A 20678-nucleotide genomic window follows, 5' to 3' on the forward strand; every position below is an offset into this window, starting at 1 on the left:
CTCGACGTCTAGCAGCTGGAGAGCCTGTTCTCCATGTTCGAGCGAAGAATTGCTGTGAATTCTCAAAGCTAGCATCGTGTGGCAGCGGGCGCGGATCAAGATCGGCAGATCGGCATTCTGGAGGCTCCGTAGCTGATTGAGCAAGATGTGATTAGATACGGCACACGTACGATAAGGAGTTGTTCTGCAAGCTTGCAGCATCCCGCGCCGTCTTTTGCGAAGTGCATCTTGATCATGGCATCGTGAAGGGCGAGGTATGTTTGTGACACGAAGTCAAGCTCTTTGCGAGGGTTGTCCTTCTCCATGTCGGTGGAATGTGGAATGAAGTTGGCAGGTTATGTGTTGTATGGCTAATCGTGTAAGTTCAGGCATAACGGTGGATCGCGAGGTATTTTCTTTCACCAACCGGAGTTTTCTCTTCGTGAGTGCTGATGGGATAGTTCACTTTCAACTTCATGTTCACTTGGAAGGACTACGAGGCTGAGAAGGCCTAGACGGATTAAGTAATCGGCGTGCCTGAGGCTCTGCGGCACCGCTGGCCAATCGGCGGGCAAGAGCGTTGCGGCGACGTCAGTCGGCGAGCGAGCCGCCGCTGCCTGATTCTTGCAACGTACGACATCATCCACTCCATCTATCTTACCTTTGCGCATCCACGACTCAACAAGTGCTCCTCACAAAGGGTTTGAGACATCATCCGACCCCCGCACCGCTTTGAAGCTCCCGTACGGGTCCCACACGCCTTCAATCGGCGAACCAACACGTGCGCACCGACGGGGCTCCCTGTATGCCGGAGCGCAGAGGGTGGTCGTGATGAAGACAGCAACGTGGCTACGATGCCTTCCCCTATTCCTCCTTACCCTCCCATCGTCGGCGATTGATAGCAACAACCCGTTGAACCTCACTAAGATCCACGAAGCCGGCCGCTGCGCCGTTCGAGGCAACTGCGGCAGCGAGAGCCTCTTTGGCAAACAGCTTCCCTGCGCAGACAATGGCCTCGCCGGCAATGGTCTGTCGGCATCCGCAAGAGATCAGCTCGTAGAACTGTGTGGAGAGGAATGGACGGACACGAAAGTCTGCTGCGCCGACGAACAGGTGGACGACATCAAGACCAACTTCGACAGAGTCAACTTCCTCATCGCATCCTGTCCGGCGTGCCTAAAGAACTTCCGCAACATGTTCTGCCATTTCACCTGCTCCCCCGACCAGAGTCTGTTCGTCAACGTCACGCAAACGAAGGAGAAGAGCGACAAGATAATGACAACCGAGCTGGACCATCTCATCAGTGACGAGTACGGCTCGGGGCTCTACGACAGCTGCAAAGAGATCCAGTTCGCTGGTGGCAAATCTATGACATACTTTGGCAACGCCAAAAACTACACCCAATTCCTCGCCTTCCTGGGAACGAAGTCCACGTTGGGAAGCCCCTTTCAGATGAACTTTCCACGACCGAATGAGCATCCCTTCAAGGATATGCACCCGGTATTAGACGATGCTATACCTTGCAACACCTCCGACAAGCGATATCAGTGCATGTGCAACGACTGCCCGGCAATCTGCCCCTCCCTCGACCCGTTGGAAGAGCCAAAGGAGTGCAAAGTCGGATTGCTCCCCTGCCTGAGCTTTGCAATAATCCTTGTGTATGCCGTCTTCGTCACACTGCTTGTGCTGGCGGTCTCGGGTCACGCTGCGGCTGCGAAACGCCGACAAAACAGGAATGAGCGGCTTCAACTCCTCCAAGATTCGGCGCCCGATGAGGACGATGACGAAAGAGATGTTGTGCACGGAGCTGGAGGCTTGCTTGACCGCCCAACTCGACAGTACCCCCTCAATACGTACTGCGACCGTGCTTTCAGCAAACTCGCAAGGACATGCGCGAATTTTCCGGCCATCACGATTGTATCGTCAATCATTGTGATTGGCATCTTCAGCTTGGGGTGGATTCGTTTCGACCTGGAAACAGACCCGGTCAACCTTTGGGTAGCTCCGGAGTCCGCTGCTGCACAGGAGAAGGCCTTTTTCGACTCGAATTTTGGGCCCTTCTTCCGCACGGAGCAGGCCTTCTTGGTTAATGATACTCACGCCGATGGCCATGGACCTGTCTTGAGTGCCAACACGCTCAGATGGTGGTTTGATGTCGAGAGGCGGGTGCGCATCCAGAAGAGTCCGAAGCACGGATTGACTTTGAAAGATGTGTGCTACGATCCACTGGGCGGCGCCTGTGTTGTTCAGTCAATCACGCATTATTTTGACAGTCAAGAACTAGATATGGACAACTGGGAGAAGCAACTACAGCATTGCGCCGACGTACCGAGCGACTGTCGTCCAGACTTTCAACAACCCATGCCTATCGAAAGACTGCTGGGAGGATACAACAGAACTTCACAGCCCGTCACTGATGCTGAAGCGCTGATTGTGACGTGGGTTGTGCAGAACTACAATCCAGGCGACCCCCGTTTGGAGAAGGCCGAGGAGTGGGAGGATAGCCTCAAGAGGTTGCTCATGGACGTGGCACAGGAGGCTCAGGAGCGAGGCTTGAGGCTGAGCTTCTCCACGGAGATCTCTCTCGAACAGGAGCTCAACCAAAGCGCGAATACCGACGCTAAGATCGTGGTAATCAGCTATCTCGTCATGTTCTTCTACGCCTCGCTGGCTTTGGGCAGCACCACGCTCACGCTCGGCTCCATCTTGCGCAACCCGGCCACCGCGCTTGTTCAGAGCAAATTCATGCTGGGCATCGTCGGCATTCTCATCGTCCTTATGAGTGTTGCCGCGTCTGTGGGCCTGTTTGCGGCTACGGGACTGAAGGCGACCCTGATCATTGCAGAAGTCATTCCTTTCCTGGTACTGGCTGTTGGCGTGGACAACATCTTTCTCATCGTGCACGAATTCGAACGAGTCAACATCAACCATGCGGACGAGTCTGTTCCAGACCGGCTTGCGCGTGCTCTTGGCCGCATGGGACCCAGCATTCTCCTCTCTGCCTCCACCGAAACCGTAGCATTTGCGCTCGGCGCTGCTGTTGGAATGCCTGCCGTCCGAAACTTCGCGGCATACGCAGCTGGAGCAGTCTTCATCAATGCAGTATTGCAAGTGACCATGTTCATTTCGGTCCTGGCTTTGAACCAGGAGAGAGTGGAAGCTGGACGTGCCGATTGCATTCCGTGCATCAAGGTGCAGGGCGGGTCGTCGTCGAGCATGCCAAATGGGTACGGTGGGGCGCCGTTCAGTGGTACGGAAGAGGAAGGACCGCTGGCGAGATTCATTCGGAGATATTACGCTCCAGCAATCCTTGGAAATAGGACCAGAGTCGCCATTGTGACGGTATTCCTGGGCTTCTTCGCCGCAGGTATCGCACTTCTACCCGACTTGAAGCTTGGACTCGACCAAAGAATTGCTGTGCCGAGCAGCAGCTACCTGGTCAAATACTTTGACGACCTGTACGACTATTTCGGTGCCGGGCCGCCGGTCTACTTCGTTACGAGGAACGTCAACGCCACAGCCAGGACCCATCAACAGGAATTGTGCGCCAAAGAGCTTGGGTGCAACCGCCTCTCTGTGCCAATCCATCTCGGCCTAGAGCGAACCCGGGAGCATTCGTACATTGCAGACACGACTGCAAGCTGGCTAGACGACTTCTGGACATGGCTGAACCCCGAGAATACGGCGTGTTGTGTTGATGAATCAGGCAGCCCGTGCTTCGCGAATCACGACCCGCCATGGGACCAGACGCTACAAGCCATGCCTCAAGGCGAAGAGTTTGTCTACTATGCCCAACGCTGGCTGAAGGCACCGACTACTGAGGACTGTCCTCCGGCCGGCAAGGCGCAGTACGCAGATGCGGTAGTAATCGACAACACGACCATCAATGTGCCCGCCAGCCATTTCCGAACTGCGCACTCCGCACTTACCAGCCAAGAGGACTTAATCAACTCCTACGCCTCCGCGAGACGCATTGCCAAAGAGATCAGTCAGGAGAACGACGGCATCGATGTCTTCCCCTACAGCAAGCACTACATCTTCTTCGACATGTACGCTGGCATTGTCCGTTTATCAACGGCACTAGTGGGTGCAGCGCTGGCTTTCATCTTCTTTACAACCTCCCTCCTGCTGGGATCCATCGCCACGGGCTTGGTCGTTACTGTAACGGTGACGATGATTGTCGTCGACGTTGTTGCCACCATGACTCTGGCGGATGTGTCGCTTAATGCCGTCAGCCTGGTCAACATCATCATCTGCGTGGGCATTGGCGTCGAATTCTGCGCCCACATCGCCCGCGCGTTCACTATTCCATCGGCCTCGATACTCGAGCGCGCGTCGAGCAAGTTCCGTGGCAAGCAAGCTAGAGCCTGGGCCGCCTTGGTCAACGTCGGCGGCAGTGTGTTCAGCGGCATCACGATCACCAAGCTCCTCGGCGTGTTCGTCCTCGCATTCACGCGAAGCAAGATTTTCGAGATCTATTACTTTAGAGTTTGGCTCGCATTGATCATTTGGGCGGCGCTGCATGCGCTGGTCTTTCTGCCGGTTGCATTGAGCCTCTTTGGAGGGGCTGGTGAGTTTCTCCCCATCCCGCTTGTCACGTGCATATACTGATCAACATTTTCGCGCAGGTTACCTTGACCCCGAGAGCGACGGCGGACTAGAGCAAGACCTCGCGAGCCGTCGGTACAGAGCTTTGCTGCCGGATGAGGAGTATGACAGCGACGATTACTAGGCCTCGGTAGCAGCGCGGTAGTTGGAGGCCAGGCCTCATTCAATAGCCATTGATACTCCGATACCAAGCCATTGACATCCGCGTTCCCGTGCGGTGCCCAAACGGCCAAAGGTGATGACTTGCACAGCATAACGGCTCGGGTGTCTCGGCGATCCCTGCCGTCTGGTCCGTGTGTGCAGCGCCGGCATGCCTTCACCACACGCATCCTTGCCAGTCTTGCCAAAGAAAGGCAGCATCCCGAGTGCAACGCTGGAAGCAACGGCAAGCAAGGATCATTTTGCCATCGAGCCCGCCCGTTTTGCGGGAAGAGAATCGAGGCGAGCGATCGACATGGAGCAAAAGACCCCGCTCGCCTAAACACATTGAAAAGCTAGGTCTGTAGCCACTGCGTATTCCCGCCGGACCTCGGACGGAGCATCGTAGTTTTATGCACTCGGCGGCCCACTCGCTCGTTTCGACTGTCCTGATGAAACGCGCTGGGATGCGGTGTTCCCCTTGCTGCTGCGGGGGGCGGTGCCTAGCTCTGCCGTAGCGTCGACTAGACACTTGTCACACCAATTTGGCGGGTGTCGATCACCGGAGAATTATAGGGGATGTCACTATATCTCTGACAGGCGGGAGCATTAGAGCTTGCATTAGTGCCGGCAAGAGTTGGCAGCCGGCGCTGGGGTGTCGTGGCGAGTGCATGGATCCCTTGCAGGGATGAGACGATGTATAGTCGAGCGGCAAGTGCAACGTGAGGATGAGCGGAGACCGGAGAGTTGGTGATGACGATATTCAAAAACATCTATTCAACTACAGACGACAAAACGGGTACCTGCTCATCATTCATATCACACGGAGTCTATGCTGCATGACTCCCTCCATCCATCCATCGGAATCAGCCAGACTTGCGCCAATGTTCGCCGCAGACTCCCCCCAATAACCCTCCCACTTTTCTTCGCTATCCCATCTGTCAACATACCAGTGATCTTCGCGTGTCGAATGAAACGGAGCGTGAACAATCCGGGCTCGCCTAGTTCTTCCGGAAGTGCAACACCAGCCAGCCGAGGAGTCGGTATCCGACAATGATGCCAAGCATGATGCCCACCCACTTGCCCGTCCCTCCAACGGAGTAGCCGTAAGTCTTGAGCACCGCTGTGCCGTCGATGAGGCACTGGTCCGCCAAGTCGGTCGTGTACAGGCACGTACAGCCCGCCGGAGTATCGGCGGGTGCACACGTGTAGTTTCGGTGGCCGAACTCGTTCACCATCATTCCTTGGAAAACGTAGGACTGGTAGTCGATGTAATGGAAGACGTATCGCCAGAAGGGGTTGAGGGTGTGCGGCGGCACGAGGAAGCCACCGGTGCACATCCACAGGCCGTTGGCAAAGGCAGTCGCAGCCAATGCCACCACGAAAATGGGCACAACCGAACTGATGAGCACCACAAGGGATTCGGCGGCGAGCAGGTCGAGGAAGAGCCACATGATCCAGGTGAAAAAGGCTTCGGCAGCGGGTCGGAAGTTGGACAGCCAGTAGGCGACGACGGAGAAGAGGACGGTGATGAGGAAGAGGTAGGGAATGCCGGTCAAGAAGTTGGCGACCAGGAACGACGTAGGCCCGTACAAGCCGTTGGCTCGCTCCTTGATGAAGAGGGCGCGGTCCTCGAGGAAAGCGGGGATGTAGGCGACGGCCATGAACGACATGAAAGCACCACCAAAGAAGATGGCGTTGATGAAGGACTGAATGTTGTTTTGATCGGGTTGCAGACGCAGCCAGACGGTGCCCATCATGATGGCCAGGCCCATGTACATGGCGATGCGAATGCCGTACGCGATGATATCGCGGTAGGATTTGATGAATGACCGATGCACGAGGGCGAGGGGAATGGCGAAGCGGCCGGCCGACTCATCCTTGATCGCGGGGTTGACTTCGTTGTCCATCGAGTTGCGCGCCATCTCGTCGGTCAGCTCGGCCACTGTTGCAGTCGCCAGTCGCGACTTATGCCACGACGAGTGCACCATGTTTAGCTGCTGGTCGACCTCACTGCGGTCACGTGCGAAATCGGTGTTGACGAAGTCGATGATGAACTCGGCGGGGTTCATGTACAGCGGGATGGGAAAGCCACACGCATCGAAGTAGGGTTGCACTTCCGACACAGGCCCGCTGTATGCCGTGCCACCCTGCGAGAGCAACAACAATTTGTCGAACATTGCAAACGTGGAGGTAGACGGTTGATGGATGGAAGCCACGACGATCAACTAAGTGAGCCGTTAGATGGAGACACGCCAGGGAGTATGCCAGGAGATGGGGGATGGAAATCAGCAACTTACGTTGTGCCTTTTGGCAATGTCCTTGACGAATGAGATGACCTCAAACGAGGCGGCCGAGTCGAGACCAGACGTGGGCTCGTCCAAGAAGAGCAGCTTGGGGCTGGTGATGAGCTGGGAAGCGACACTGACACGACGCTTTTGACCGCCAGAGATGCCTTTTCTGATGGGAGTACCAATCAGATTGTTTGCCTGGCCGGAAAGACCAAAGGCGGTCAAGAGGGCCTCGATGCGCTGGATTCTCTCGAGCTTGCTAACGGAGGATGGAAGGGCGAGGCGGGCGGCGAAGTTGAGGGTCTCGCGGACGGTCAGAGCGCCGACAAGGGCGTCCTCCTGCTCGACGTAGGCGGAGACGCGTCGGAAGGTCTTGGGGTTGGCGGGGGAGCCGTTGATGTAGATGGCAGCCTTGACGGAGGCATTGAGGGCAGAAGTGCGGTGGGCGAGGACGTTGAGGAGGGTGGATTTGCCGGAACCGCTGGGAGGGAATTAGCAATGGAACATGGTGGGAGGTGTGAAGAAAGGGCAGGAGGGAGACATACGAAGGACCCATGAGGGCGAGGAGTTCGCCGGCCTTGACGATGCCATTGATGTCATTGAGGATGGTCTTGGGGCGTCGGGTCTGGCGATCCTTGACGGTGACGGTGACGCCCTTCCAGCCAAAGCTGCGGATGTTGGTGTTGGTGAGCTGGGCGTAGTCACCGCCGATCATCTTCTCGATGTCCGACATCTTGCTGTAGCTGCCGCGATCAAACGCGCGGGTCTGATCGTTCGCCACTTTGAGGGGAGTGGTTGGTTCAGGGACGGTGCTGCGGTGGACGAGGGAGGCAGGAGGGAGCGAATGGAGGTAGGCGAGAGTGAATGCCGCCCGAGGGGTGGATGAGGAGGGGGAGGAGGGTGTTGAAGGAGAGTTGGTGGTGGATTGGAAGGAGTGAGAAGGGAGTGAGAAGGAAGGGTAAAGGAAGAACAACGTGGGTGTGGGGTGGAGCGAGATGGTCAGGGCGAGATCCAAAGCAAGAGCTAACGGGAGCGATCGGGGCCGCGTTTGTCGGGCAGATGGGGTGGGTGACTGTGGGATGGGCAGAAGAAAGGGCGGCGGGCAAGAAAGGGCTCTCTCCCATCCAGTCTTGTCCCCTTGCTGCCTCCCGTTCGAGAAGTCACACCGGCCTGTCGTTCCCGCGCGTTGGCGTCGACAGGTGCGACGAAGCCTTGTCCGGGGCGGGCTTTGAGTGGACGACTGGCGCGGCAGTGGCGTGCATTAGCGTGCCATTGACCGCGCAGCGCCAGGAAAACGGCAACCGTGCTCTATTCATCCTTCACGTCTAGCCCGCATGGGCCCGCCTGGAAATTGCCCGGATACGAAGCACGCGCAAGAATTGGAATTCGACTGGGACTTGTTGATTAATCTTGCAACGCCAGCGAGGCGTAGGCCATCGCCCAATCTGGCAAACGCCAGCAGCTGCCGTGGCACACGATTCGCCGGCTGCCTGCAGCTGCCCCATCCCTCCCTCTCGTAACCCTCGCCTGCCTCCAGCTGTCAGTCTAACTGTGACAGATCCATCACCTGGACTGCGTGCCAACTGCTCCTCCGCTGGCAAGTGCCGTCCCAACAACTTGACATGCATTCGTTCCGCGGATACGGCACAAGGCTAGAAGGGGCGAGGTGGAGCCGAAAAGGGGATAGTCAGGGGCACAGAATGCAAGGCTTCCCCGCTCCCTGAGCTTGTCCCTCCCTGCCGCACGCTACTGAACTCTAAACCAACCTTGACGTGTGAAGAAAAAGCTCCGTCTCCGAAACAAGCAGACGTCTACTGCCCCTGTTGAGTAGGCCAGCGCGATCTCGACTTAAGGTACCCTACAAGTGTGCCTCCCCGACACTACTGCGAACCGGGGAGCGAGCACGGCAAGCTCTCCGCGCCCCGCTCGCCCAAGACAGGCCGATGGTGACAGAACGCAGTGCAACAGTATTGTACGGCGGTTGCCGATCGTCGCCCCGTTTCCTCGGCCCCATCTACCTTGCTGGGCTTGCCAAGTTGCGCACCCGCGACGGGGATAGGTTGCGCGACTAAGGTGTCTGGGTAGGTGCATGGGACATGCTGCCCTCCCCTTCCACGTTGTCCCTAGCAGCTCGGGCGGGTGCAGTCCATCCGTGGATGGCGACACGGGGGCCAGCCATTTCATCAGCCATGCTGTTCTGTGCTGGGACTCCGCTACTCTTGTCCGGCGGTGGTGGGATGCTAATTGCAACGCCGTCGATCGCCGCGCCACGGATGGCCGAAAGCGGACGGCAACCGCCACACCACCCCCCTACACGCACTCCCCCAACGAGGCAAAGTGGGTGTCAGGAGGGGTTTGGCGCAACGCCTAGCCTCGAGCCGTGGCAGTCAATTTCGGGGTGGAATTGCTCCACCTCCCCAATCACCTCGCCCCCGTCGCAGCGTGTTATTTCCAGACAGCCCAGCCCTGCCGGACATGCATGGGCAGGGCCGCTTCCGCCACTAACGCGCGCCTCCCCACCAATGGGAGCGCTGGGCGGGTGTGCTGCTTGCTCGATCGTCGTCCACCATCGCCAGCGCCTCCCGCGCCGTCCTCTTTCGTCCAACTCGACTCTACTCGCGACAGGAAACCTCTGTTCGGTGTCGTGTGTCTGCCTTTGCCCTTTGCTTGCCAACTCCCCTCCCACCTTTAACTCCCCTCCCTCCTCTGCATACTTACTACCCCTCCTATCCTATCCCAATCTTGGACGCGAGGCATCATTTACTGCCGCCATCTACGCTACTACTTGGATGCACGACATGAGTCTGGTCTACCTTGTCGCCTTGTCATAAGCAATCCCCGCGCGCCCGTCCACTGCGATGGACCTTCCTGGACACATCTTGGAAGCCGTGCAGACCGCATCGGACGCCATCCATCCTCCTGCTGTCCCGAGAAGAATCCGACCCGCACACCATCCCACTCGAGACGCCTCGCGAAAGCCGAGCTTGCCAACCCTGCGCACCGCCAGCTCATCGGTGGAAGACATCTCTTCCGATCCCGACTCCGACCAGGATCATGGCTACCAAACCGACTTCACCTCGCAACCTTCCGAAGCCTGCCCGGACGAGCTGCATGTGGAAGAGATGGAAGAATGGCGGGCTCGCGAGTATCCGCAGTTGAAGGGAAAGACATATCTAGACCACGGAGGCGCTACAGTCCGTTCTCCTCCCCCCGCACCCTACTCTCGTCCATCTAACTGACCCCTTCCCCTCTGCAGCTGTACGCGCGATCCCTCATCGAGGAGTTCTCCGCCGACCTTATCTCGAACCTGTATGGAAATCCCCACTCGGCCTCGTCCCCATCTGCCGTCTCCGGGCACCGTGTCGACGCAATACGAGAGCGCACCTTACGCTTCTTTGGCGCGAACCCCCACGATTACGATCTCGTCTTTGTCGCCAACGCTACCGCCGCCGTGAAGATGGTGATTGACTGCTTCAAAGACTTTGCCGCCTCCACCAACACTCCCGTGTGGTACGGCTATCACAAAGACGCCCACACCTCCTTGGTCGGCGTGCGGGAACTGGTCAAAATGCACCGCTGCTTCACAAACGACAACGAGGTGGAATGCTGGATCAACAGTGGCGGCTTCGGCGGCCCTCGCTCGCGCCAGCTTGGCTTGTTTGCCTTTCCCGGCCAGTCCAACATGACTGGCCGCCGCTTGCCGCTCAGCTGGTACGCCGCACGCTTCCCACCATGATGCGCCCTTGTGCACTGTAGCACACCGGCCCCTCCCTTTGACGATGCTGACGTTGCACAGGTGTGGCCGAATCCGAAAGTTGTTCCACAAAGCCGCCACTTACACCCTCCTTGACGCTGCCGCGCTCGCAACAACTGCGCCCTTGGATTTGTCCGACCCCGCCACCGCTCCCGATTTCGTTGCTCTTTCCTTTTACAAAATCTTTGGGTTTCCCAATATCGGCGCCCTGATCGTGCGCAAGGACTCTGCGCATGTCTTGGCGCAGCGAAGGTTCTTTGGCGGCGGCACGGTGGACATGATCATCGCGGTACATGACACATGGCACGCCATGAAAGAAACGTCCATCCACGATCGGCTCGAGGACGGGACGCTACCTTTCCATTCCATCTTCGCTTTGGACCACGCCATGAACGTCCATGAACGCTTGTACGGCCCGGATCCAATGAAATTCATCTCTCAACACACCGCACAGCTTGGCAAGCTGTTGTACGACGGCATCAGCTCGTTGATGCATGACAACCGATTGCCGGTTTGCCGCATCTACAAGGACGAGCAAGCAGTCTACGGCGATCCTGCCGTGCAAGGCGCGACGATCGCCTTCAATGTTCTCCGATCGGACGGAAGCCTGGTCGGGTACGAAGAGGTCGAGGAGGCGGCGGACGAGCGAAACATCTTTGTCCGCAGTGGCTCACTATGCAACCCTGGAGGTGTAGCCACGTACCTCAACTGGTCGCCGGCGGAAATGAAGGCGGCCTACGCTGCTGGCCATCGCTGCACAAACCCCACTCAGATCATGTTCGGTCGAGCGACGGGCGTGGTGCGGGTGAGTCTGGGCGCGATGAGCACCGCAGGCGACGTCAGGGCGTTGATTCAATTCCTGGAGGACGTGTACGTTGAGCGCGAAGGACAGCCGCTGGCAGCCGTTGCACAGGCTGCACAGATGGCCCGCACCGTGCAATTGCCCGCGGGTGCAAGACCGCCCTCCCCCGCCACCCCGGTCTCTCCCACAGATGTCATGGCCTCTCCTACCCGCCATGACTTCAGACCGGCCTCAACCGGACAACACTCTCCCCACAAACTCAACGGCATCGACAGCCCTCTGTGGGACGCAACGCCGGACTCGGCAATCGTCATGCCGGAACGACCGCGCTTCATCCCCTCCGAATACACGCAACGCTACAAGCCGTGGGAAGAAGCGATACGAAAGACAAACTACACGCACGTCGCCAACGTCACCCAAGTCCGCGAAGTCGTCGTAGATGGCGGCGGCGGCACAACCCCGCTCTCTCGCAACCCGCCCAGCGTCAAGGCACGCAAGTTCGGCAGAAGCGTGGTGAACCTGTTGCGGAACAAGCCTTCTTATCAAGATCCACTGCCGGTGTCCCGATGACCTTCTGGCTCTCAATTGTGATTCCTTACAGCGGGACCAATCGCATGGGCAGTTGATGTGGACTGGACAAATTGTCCGAACCCAGGGCCTACTACATCACACGACATCTGGTGTCGGAGAAGTGACGACTAGTCTTGGATTATTCAACGCGACACGAATCTGGACCATCATCATCGCAGTCCATCCACTCCGGAGCGGCGACGAAAGACACGGTATTTGGAGGAGTCTACTGCTTATGTGCCAATTCCTTCCATTCGGCAAGCATGGCGTTCGAGAGGCATTGGTTGACTTTTACGGTGTGGGAACAACAGGGAAAAATTCTTGGTTATTTTGCTGATCTTTTCTTGGGGACAAAAACGAAGAACGAGGCGAGGCAAGGGAAGAAAAAGCCCGAGTTGATTCTCTGAGCATGAAGTGCGAAAGGGGAGAGTGGAGCGAAGAACAGATGCAACGGGGATGACGGAGGGCGAATGCCTGGATACTACTGCTAATGGCCCCGGGCCCAGCTGTTTGTACATATCTGAGATACCTGGGCACGATGCAGGCCTGTACAATACATGCATGAAGACCAACAGTGTTCACTATACTCGCAGGCCCTGTATTTTCACGAGATTGTTGCAGTATCGCACTCCCTGCTCGACCGCGTCCTACGGAAGCCCGCAGGATATGCTACGTCGTCAAGGAGCTGCACAGCCATCCTGCAGCTCTCCGCCGCATGTCCACTCACCATCTTCATGCATACGTCGATCGAGTAGCCGCCTGCAGTTTCGCGCCTCAATCCTTGACCCTCCCACCCTCTGTGAGCCGATGTCGAACACCCACGACAATAGAAACAGCCACCGCGTCCCAAAGCAGCAGCCTTGCCCACGTCTCAGCCATGCCGTTGCCATCGCCCAGCCACCGCTCGCCCGCGCAGTCCCGGCTACGAAGAAAGAGGACAAGCAACGCCATGCCTGCATATCGTCGTTACACCGGCTCCACAAACGCTCCTGTCGCGGCCCGGAGAAGCCTGGCCTGGCGAGTGATTGACGCGCCGCTTGTATGCTGTGCGGCCGTTTGGGGCTGGTGGTGTGGAGGGCTCCCTTGCTGTTGTTGTATGCTGTTGCCAGTGGTGATTGCATCGTCTCGCTCATTCGTTGGGGGCTGGGTGCGCGGGAGGGTGCATGTTGACGTGATTCTGGTCTCCCTGTCGCGTACTCAGATGTAGTGTAGCTGTATTTCGCCTTCGATGCTCCTCGGCATGGATTTACCGGGCTGAGTTGTCTTCAAAGATAGGGAAAGGGAATGGGCCGATTTCTTTTCAACACTTGATCGCCGCTGCACGCAAAGCAACGGATCTATTGTAACACCTCGAACTGTAGCCATGATCTCGTTCCACAGCACATGCTGTCAAGATGTCTTACTGCATTGGCGGAGCCCGTTGGCAGCTGTTGGGACGTTGTGATCAGCGACACACACCATGGGTACAATATCGTACGTGTCACATTTGATGTGTACAGCGATGGCTCCATACACCCCCCACAGCCAGATCGTAATTCATGCCGAGATAGTCGGTAAAACGCTGTCCCAATCCCATCGTGTCGAGAAAGCCTTGCGCAAAGGCCGGAACATCACTCGATGCTCATTTTCATAATCCCATCATTCGTATCCACCATCCCCTGCAGCCCCAGCTTCCGGCCTCCATTCGCACCAGAACTCCCAGAGCTCAGAGGCGGCCCTAGTGTGCTGCCGAACGGTAGACTCATACTGTTACCTCCACTGCCATGTCTACTGCGCTGTTGCGACATGTCTGCTTGACTGTTTCGGTTGCCACGATCCGGCGGCTGACCCCAGTTGCCGCCCCCGTCTTTTTGTGCAGGCGATGGAGCGAGGACGGGGGAATTGTTGGCACTCATGCCGGGAGAGACGGCGCGACGCTTGACGGTGCAAATGTCAAAGTCCTCTTCTCGCCGGCGCTTGAAGCGATTGAGATGCATGTCGTCGTTCATGACGCCGTTCGCGGGCTGCGCAGTAGACTGCATGGCTTCCGACGGCGCGTCGGATGCACTGGACCTTGCTCGAGGGCGCGGGCGCCAAACCGGCAGGGTGTCACTGCTGCTGTCCATGTTGGTATCCGAGATCGCGCTACTGCTGTGCCGGGCGAGAGTTGGGGGCGGGGGAGTGCGAAAGGAGGAGTCGTAGCGATTCCAGTAATCTAGGCCACCGCTATTTCGGCTGACGTGGGCGGCGAAATTCATACCCAATCCCTTGGGATTTTCAGCACCGCCGAGATCATGCCCAAAGTCTTTGTAGTCGGTGTCCGAGGTGGTAGGGAACAGATGGGGAGATGGCTGTTCCGCTGCTGTCGAGGAGCGCCTGCTGGGGGTGAGGTCCAGATCGGCGAGGCTGCCGTCTCGTTCCCGCACCTGTCGGATCGTTTCCGCCTCGCGCCGGCTCTCGGTGTCGACAGGCGCAGCCTCTTCCATCAGCGCTGCTCGGATCCGAGCGAACCCTTTGGTTTTGGGCAGGAGGTTGCCTCTGCGCGTCACTGCTCGTCTGACCACCTCTGGCGTTCCGGGAGTGTTGGAAGCTGAAGCCTCGTCGCCGCTGTCGTTTCCGCTGGACAAATGCAGCCCATCTGTGCCCATCGCCAGACTCTCCCGTCTGCTCCTCGCCGCGGTGGGCCAGTTGAAATAGCCACCGTTGGCAGCGGACTCGATGCTCCTCAGGGGAGGCGGCGAGGTGCCTCGAGGAGATGCCATGGAACTGTAGCCGCTGCCGCTCGCACTGCTCGAGTTCTTCCTCGCTCTCTTTCCCGGCTTTTGCAATCTCGTACGTCGGATGGTCTTCATGAGAGAAGCTTGGGCAGGGGAGAAATGGGCGCCTGTGCCCCATGTCCCACCTCCATGAAAAGGGGTGAGGGCATTGGGGTTCTGCAACTTCCTCACCTGCGGAGTGGTGAGAATCGGATCGTCGTTATCGTCACCCGCCATGCTCGCATCCTCTTCACTATCACCGCTCTCGCTTTCACTCGCGAGCATGTTCACACTGCCAACCGAGCTGCTGATTGCACTCCGCTCCGGGGGCAGTGAACCCCAGCCGCTGCCCGCACTCAGCAGATTTGGTGAGTCGAGCATCATGCTACTGATGCTGCCCTTCCTCCCGGGTATCGCAACGCCTTTTTGGGTGATGACCGGACTCGAATCGGGACTGCCTTCGGCGAGAGTGGAGTGGTGTAAGGTGGTGCAAGCTCGTGCAAAGTCGAGACCGCGGGAGTGACGGGGGAGAGAAGTGGCGGGGGATTGCTGCATGTAGATGTTGTTGCGGTCCAGCTGCGGGCTGAGAGGGGCGGAGCGATGGTGGGAGGAGGGAAACTGCGAGGGCGAGGGCATGGAGAAGGAGGGGGGCATCTGCAGGGACAGGCCGCGGGACAGGAAGTCCTGCCGGCGGGAGGAGGCTCGCGGGGTGATGGGGTTGGCATCGTGGTCGTCTTTGCTGGGATGGGCGGCGCGGTCGAGGAATGTGGGCGAGGGGGCGAGAGAGGAGGAGTCGGGGGCGCCGCTCGTGCTCTGCGGGTCGGAGAAGGAGCGGGGCTTGGAAGGGGTCTTGACGATTTCTGCCGGCGGCTGTAAGATGCTTGTGTGTTCCATGGTCGTAATGGATGCAGTGGTTCTTTCTTCTAATAAGCGTGGAGTGGGCGAAGACTGTGCGCGTGTTCAGGTGGGGGTGGTATAGGATGAGAGGTAGGTGGTGGATGCTCCTGCCATGCCATGGGAGGTGTCGCGGTATGGCTGGAGCGAGCAACTGTGGACGGTCTTCATGTCCTCCCAAGTCGCGCGTGCATGTATGGATGGAAGCAGGGTGGCAGAGGTGATGATGCTGCTGGTCACCGCTGGAAGCTCCCCGCCTGGAGGTGTGAGGTGGACGACAGCCAATCAGCGATCGCCAACGGATAGCACGACAAAGGCAAAGAGAGGAGCAATATGTCAAAGTAGGAATCAGTCTCTCATCGCAAGCAAAGATCAGCAAATATCAGAAGGTACTTGTGTAGTTATCCTCCTCAGGCATCCCTGTCGGCCAGATCTCGCGCGTAGATGCCAGCAACATGTTCCACGTCTTCCCAGTTCGCTTCCCACACATTCAGCACCTCCAGCCTCCACTTCCCCCTTTCCGCATCCCTCTTCATCCTCGCAATCACTCTGCACATGATCCCGCCCTGCTTTGGCTCCAGGAAGGCGCTGCTGTCTGCATTCCACAGCTCGCTATCCCGCCACAGCTCGAAAGACCCCTCCACGTGGGGCGGACGATCGTGATAGAGGTCGTTGAACACAAATGACTGCACGCCATCCACCTTGTTCGCTCGATACGAAGACACCACACGTGCGTAGAGCTCCAGAATCACGTCCTGGCCGGCTCGGACTGCCTGCGCCCCGACGTTCAGTGCTTCCCCCACACGGAAACACGTACGCAGTAGCGTGCTGCTCGAGGCACCGTGAATCGCCGGGCGGTCGAGTAATGATGACGGGAACGGCATCCGTACGATGGGCTTCCTGACGCTAGCTTGAGTTGGCTTGTGTGGATCTACTTCTGTCAGCAAATCTGCTACTTCGCCCAAAGGGGAGAATTGTGTAAAGAAAAGCAGCGAACAAGGCTTCGTCTTTTCCATACCGAGCAAGTCCTGTTGGTCCTGGATTCGAGGCACGTCCCCGTCGACATCCGTGGAAGAACCCGTGCTGGCCAGATTACGGGATGGCGACCGGCGCGGCTGCTCTACTTTTGATTCTGCCGCTTGCATGAGTTCGGCAATCTCGCCTTCCGGGACGTCTGGTAGGTCGATCAAGTCTTCGTCTGGTGTCAGCGTGAGTGTCGGCTTTCGTCCAATACCGTCCTTGTCGCCTGTGGTAGCTTCGGTTATGCCTGCAGGATTCAGATGAGATGGGCGAAGGATGGAAGGGAGTTGAGTGCGGAACGCTCTGTGCCTCAACAAGATCGAAAAGAGCGGCCCATGCTTCCTCGTCATCGGACTCTGTATCAAAGTAGTCTTCCTCTAGGGCTGTGGCTATAGCGTCTGGAGAGTCAATCCGTCTATCGCCATGTAAGGGGCCCTTGCCGATGCTCATGGGCACGTAATCAGAGTGGTCGGATTCCAGTGGCTTTACGGAGGTCATATTCGGCTGCTCTCGGGCCCTTCCAGACATCCCAGAGCAATCGTAAAGAGTAGCTCCATAGCCAGAAGCACATCTTATGGCATCCACAGAGGTCTGTGGAGGAGTAGCTTGCGCCGAAGACATGGATGTCGACGAGAATACCGCCGGAAACGAAGATGAAGACCTTGGATGGGCCACGTCTGAGTTTCGTCCTTCACTTTCAATGCCACAATAGGATACTTTCCCCGTTGCTGCAGTACTGGCGGGTGTTTTGTCATCACGGCTTACTTTTCCGATGCGCATACTGTCAGATAATTGACTGATCCTCGGTCGCTTGGCCGGCGGTTCACTGGTGTCGTCGCCTGGCGCCATTGTGCCTTTGTTATTCGTCTTCTTCGCTCCTCGGCCTCGCAATGGGCCGCTGTGCTGCTTGACGGGCGTGTCTGCGACTTTCGTATTCCCACGGCCAAGGTACTGTGATGCGACAGACTTGTGATCCGTGGACGAAGACGTGGCGGCGTCTAGCTCACCGTCCACATCTTGGGCAGTGAGGTGAGCAGAGTAAGGGTTCGCAACTACATCTGTGCGGTTGATGGGAGTGAAAGCTGCCATTGATAACATGCGTACAAGCTGACTGCTCGACAGCGATTTCACGTGGATGCAGACATTAGTCGTGATGTGCGCCTGGAGTCTTGGTCACATGACAAATCGGCATAAGAAGCATTGTGAGTGGTAGGATGCAAAGATGCCCGATGCTGGAAGTCTCGAGTCTAACGGGAAGTGACGTTGGAGAGCACGTGAAAATGCTTGGCGCCGTAGCTCGCAGCTCCGTTCGGCCTGGTGGTGGAATTGACTTCGCTTCCTACCAAGCTGCTCCAATTGTGCTTCTCGTCGTGGTTCTACGTGAGGTAATGGAGACGTGGGTGCCTTGGACTCTACGTGCGATTGCCATCTAGACTCCCGGCTCCCGCGGTCGTCCGCCGTTGCTTCGCGAAATCAAGAGGCTGGCGCGGGCAGACTGACGACGCCCTCTAGGCAGCGGCTTGTACTTCGTCTGGCCCAGGCCCACGAACACTGCAAGAGCCTCTTCGTGTTCTCGAGAAGCCTGTTAGAAGGAGGCAGCTCGGAAGATGTTTCATCAAAGCTCGGTACGTTTTTTCTCTATCAATCATGCTCCCTCGAGGAAAGGCTGCCTCAATTGCCGCTCCAATGGGTGGATTCGACTCTCCTCTTTGTGTAGCGAGAGATCACTATCATGCGATGAGGAGAGTGTGCGGTGTTGAATGCGCTGCTGTCTCATAACTCGGCACTGGCTGACAAACCTCGATGATGAACAGAAAAAGCCGTACACGGCGGTCACGGTGCAGGTTGACCGCTTGACCGGCGACCAGGTGGCGGAAGATGATGATAGTGGCATTCCTGATCTGGTCGAGGTGATTCGGCTTCAGACTTCGGGCCCGACAGAGGCAGCCCGCGCGATTCGAAAGAAGCTGTACGAAACCGCAGCCATCATCTCGTAACCAGAGATCCTCTAATAACTTGCTGCAGGAAATATGGCAGCCCTCATCGTCAAATTCGGGCTCTGGTTATCCTTGATGGCCTGATCCACAATGCAGGCTCTCGGTTTCAACGCACTTTCGCCGACGAACCTCTACTTGAGAGACTCAGGATGATGCCAAGGGATGAGACCGTGGATCCTCAGGTGCGACAGAAATGTCAAGTCCTGTTCAAGCAATGGGCCAATGCCTACAAGACCACGCAAGGTCTCGAAAGGATTGCAAACCTTTACAAGGAGCTGCCAAAGACTGCGAAGCCACAAGCAGCTCGTCAAAAGGTACTGCAGGCGCCTGTCGAACCGGAGAATGTTTTCGAGGAGCCGCCCGTCTCGCGAACGACCACTGTGTCCAGCGTGGCATCCTCCAACCCCGTCACGCTCACGCCGACATCCTCCTCAAGCTTCGCCTCCAAATTGTCCAAGCACAAAAGCAAGTCGCAAGGGAAACCCTTCAATCTGGCACGGGAGAAGGAGAACATGACCAACGCCATCGCGCAGGCATCAATGGCATCTACCAACCTGCTCAATGGCCTTCAACTGGTCAATCGAGAGAAGGAGCGAGTATCTGAGAATGCCGAAGTCCTACGGCGGTTTGAAGCGTGTAAGCTCTTGCGAAGGCGGGTGTTGTACTACATTCAGAACGTCGAATCTGATCAGTGGATCGGGAGCCTGGTCAACGCCAATGACGAGCTCGTCAGAGCCTTGACCGCTTACGAAATCATGGACAAGAGCATCGACGATGACAGCGACAGCGATGCGTGGGAGCACAGCCAGCATCCGGCGCCCAAGAGCGCGGCAGGACCAAGCTTGGACAGTCAGCAGCAGCTGGCAGGGTTGTCACTGGAGGAGAAGCCTCCAGTGAAGCCGCCGAGACCTACCAGCGTGTCAATACCGCAGCCACCAGCTTTCCAACATGCAGCTAGCGGAGCACAGGATGTTGCGGAAGAGGGAGAGGACGACGAGGACGATGATCCGTTTGGAGATTCCAATGCCGCACCGACACCTTTCCAAGAGCGCTCGGGGATGATGTGGAAGGATGTTTGATAGGGTCGTTGCCGGCATTCACATCGTATATCTATTCGTCGAATTCATGCTGTGGCCATTTGCACGATGACGGGCTGCTTCCCTCTCCTCTTCGCGTCACATGATGGTACAAGGGATGCAGCAGAACTCGCAATTGCTTGGAAACGATACATTAGCATGGAGACTTGCGCGCTTTCGGAGTGATGCTCACCAGTCGGGTCCGCAAGGAACGTCAATGCAAGGCTGGCCGGGTTTCTTGACTTTGATCGGCTTCGCGGCCAATGTAACGGTTGGCTCGACGGGGGAACACATGTTGAGAGTTGGTGTGCTTGATAGGCTGCTGGATGTTTTTAACTGTAGTCTAGTGAATCGAGCAAGGATGCCCTTACGTTTGAGAGTTTCGAATTGTGACGAACGAGGTATTGCACAATGCTGCTCCTGCCATCTAGTCAGTCTAGTGTGTCATGCAATACCATTGTGCAGTGAGGCTCACGGTGGAAGATTTGTCGGGCTTGACGAAACGTCTGATGATGATATGAGGGATGAGTTCAATTATCGAAATCAGAGTGAGAAATGAGGAGAGGAAGTCGAGTTCAACGTCGTCTTTGGATGTCGTCGTTGGCAAGCACGTGCCGGCCATCGTCGCTCAAGACTTGGCAGCCGCGAATCCAAGTTCGCGATGCCTTGCCACCTCGGACGCTGCTTCCGCCACCATCATCATTCCCTTGGACACAGTTTGGGCATTGAAGGACACTGCCATCGCAGCCTAGACGCACGAGCATCCATCGGCCACATATCCGCCTCAGCGCGACTCGCCACAATGCCTCCATCC

At 57.3% G+C, this 20678-nt stretch overlaps 8 protein-coding genes across 8 annotated transcripts; 5 read left to right on the top strand and 3 right to left on the bottom strand.

Annotated features, from left to right (window-relative positions):
- The first annotated feature begins 606 nt into the window (after nucleotides 1-606).
- BDY17DRAFT_104345 (NCR1, Niemann-pick type C) lies at nucleotides 607-4804 on the top strand. The gene is made up of 2 exons (XM_033729143.1): nucleotides 607-4549; nucleotides 4608-4804. The coding sequence occupies exons 1-2, from the start codon at nucleotides 811-813 to the stop codon at nucleotides 4709-4711; spliced, it is 3843 nt and encodes a 1280-aa protein (XP_033592036.1). The 5' UTR covers nucleotides 607-810; the 3' UTR covers nucleotides 4712-4804.
- Nucleotides 4805-5494: 690 nt separating this feature from the next.
- Nucleotides 5495-8113, bottom strand: BDY17DRAFT_293675 (putative ABC transporter). Its single transcript, XM_033733021.1, has 3 exons — nucleotides 7562-8113; nucleotides 7026-7497; nucleotides 5495-6953 (listed from the first exon to the last, which is right to left on the bottom strand). The coding sequence occupies exons 1-3, from the start codon at nucleotides 7747-7749 to the stop codon at nucleotides 5727-5729; spliced, it is 1887 nt and encodes a 628-aa protein (XP_033592037.1). The 5' UTR covers nucleotides 7750-8113; the 3' UTR covers nucleotides 5495-5726.
- A 727-nt stretch (nucleotides 8114-8840) lies between these two features.
- Nucleotides 8841-10217, top strand: BDY17DRAFT_104418 (uncharacterized protein). The gene is made up of 2 exons (XM_033729145.1): nucleotides 8841-8880; nucleotides 8977-10217. The coding sequence occupies exon 2, from the start codon at nucleotides 9113-9115 to the stop codon at nucleotides 9845-9847; it is 735 nt and encodes a 244-aa protein (XP_033592038.1). The 5' UTR covers nucleotides 8841-8880; nucleotides 8977-9112; the 3' UTR covers nucleotides 9848-10217.
- On the top strand, nucleotides 10139-12142 carry BDY17DRAFT_247063 (pyridoxal phosphate-dependent transferase; the record flags this gene model as incomplete). Its single annotated transcript, XM_033730789.1, has 3 exons — nucleotides 10139-10210; nucleotides 10273-10727; nucleotides 10813-12142. The coding sequence occupies 3 exons, from the start codon at nucleotides 10139-10141 to the stop codon at nucleotides 12140-12142; spliced, it is 1857 nt and encodes a 618-aa protein (XP_033592039.1).
- A 228-nt stretch (nucleotides 12143-12370) lies between these two features.
- BDY17DRAFT_104406 (uncharacterized protein) lies at nucleotides 12371-13348 on the top strand. The gene has a single exon (XM_033729144.1). The coding sequence runs from the start codon at nucleotides 12599-12601 to the stop codon at nucleotides 13169-13171; it is 573 nt and encodes a 190-aa protein (XP_033592040.1). The 5' UTR covers nucleotides 12371-12598; the 3' UTR covers nucleotides 13172-13348.
- Nucleotides 13349-13752: 404 nt separating this feature from the next.
- Nucleotides 13753-15771, bottom strand: BDY17DRAFT_322310 (uncharacterized protein; the record flags this gene model as incomplete). The annotated part of the gene is made up of 1 exon (XM_033736784.1): nucleotides 13753-15771. One exon carries the CDS (start codon nucleotides 15769-15771, stop codon nucleotides 13753-13755), a length of 2019 nt encoding a protein of 672 aa, XP_033592041.1.
- Nucleotides 15772-16181: 410 nt separating this feature from the next.
- On the bottom strand, nucleotides 16182-17880 carry BDY17DRAFT_322311 (uncharacterized protein; the record flags this gene model as incomplete). Its single annotated transcript, XM_033736785.1, has 3 exons — nucleotides 16182-16702; nucleotides 16790-17038; nucleotides 17574-17880. The coding sequence occupies 3 exons, from the start codon at nucleotides 17878-17880 to the stop codon at nucleotides 16182-16184; spliced, it is 1077 nt and encodes a 358-aa protein (XP_033592042.1).
- Nucleotides 17881-18398: 518 nt separating this feature from the next.
- Nucleotides 18399-19867, top strand: BDY17DRAFT_315834 (uncharacterized protein; the record flags this gene model as incomplete). The annotated part of the gene is made up of 3 exons (XM_033735953.1): nucleotides 18399-18416; nucleotides 18606-18760; nucleotides 18817-19867. 3 exons carry the CDS (start codon nucleotides 18399-18401, stop codon nucleotides 19865-19867), a joined length of 1224 nt encoding a protein of 407 aa, XP_033592043.1.
- Between the last annotated feature and the right edge of the window lie 811 nt (nucleotides 19868-20678).

The sequence above is a fragment of the Neohortaea acidophila genome, assembly GCF_010093505.1.
Source record: "Neohortaea acidophila strain CBS 113389 unplaced genomic scaffold BDY17scaffold_3, whole genome shotgun sequence".
In the NCBI taxonomy this organism is placed as follows: domain Eukaryota; kingdom Fungi; phylum Ascomycota; class Dothideomycetes; order Mycosphaerellales; family Teratosphaeriaceae; genus Neohortaea; species Neohortaea acidophila.

Coding starts and splice junctions, on each gene's coding strand:
- BDY17DRAFT_104345 (XM_033729143.1), top strand. CDS start 811: ATGAAGACAGCAACGTGGCTACGATGCCTTCCCCTATTCCTCCTTACC. Junction 4,550..4,607: donor GAGCCTCTTTGGAGGGGCTG/GTGAGTTTCTCC, acceptor ATTTTCGCGCAG/GTTACCTTGACCCCGAGAGC.
- BDY17DRAFT_293675 (XM_033733021.1), bottom strand. CDS start 7,749: ATGTCGGACATCGAGAAGATGATCGGCGGTGACTACGCCCAGCTCACC. Junction 7,498..7,561: donor CTCGCCCTCATGGGTCCTTC/GTATGTCTCCCT, acceptor ATTCCCTCCCAG/CGGTTCCGGCAAATCCACCC. Junction 6,954..7,025: donor ACATTGCCAAAAGGCACAAC/GTAAGTTGCTGA, acceptor CGGCTCACTTAG/TTGATCGTCGTGGCTTCCAT.
- BDY17DRAFT_104418 (XM_033729145.1), top strand. CDS start 9,113: ATGCTGCCCTCCCCTTCCACGTTGTCCCTAGCAGCTCGGGCGGGTGCA.
- BDY17DRAFT_104406 (XM_033729144.1), top strand. CDS start 12,599: ATGACGGAGGGCGAATGCCTGGATACTACTGCTAATGGCCCCGGGCCC.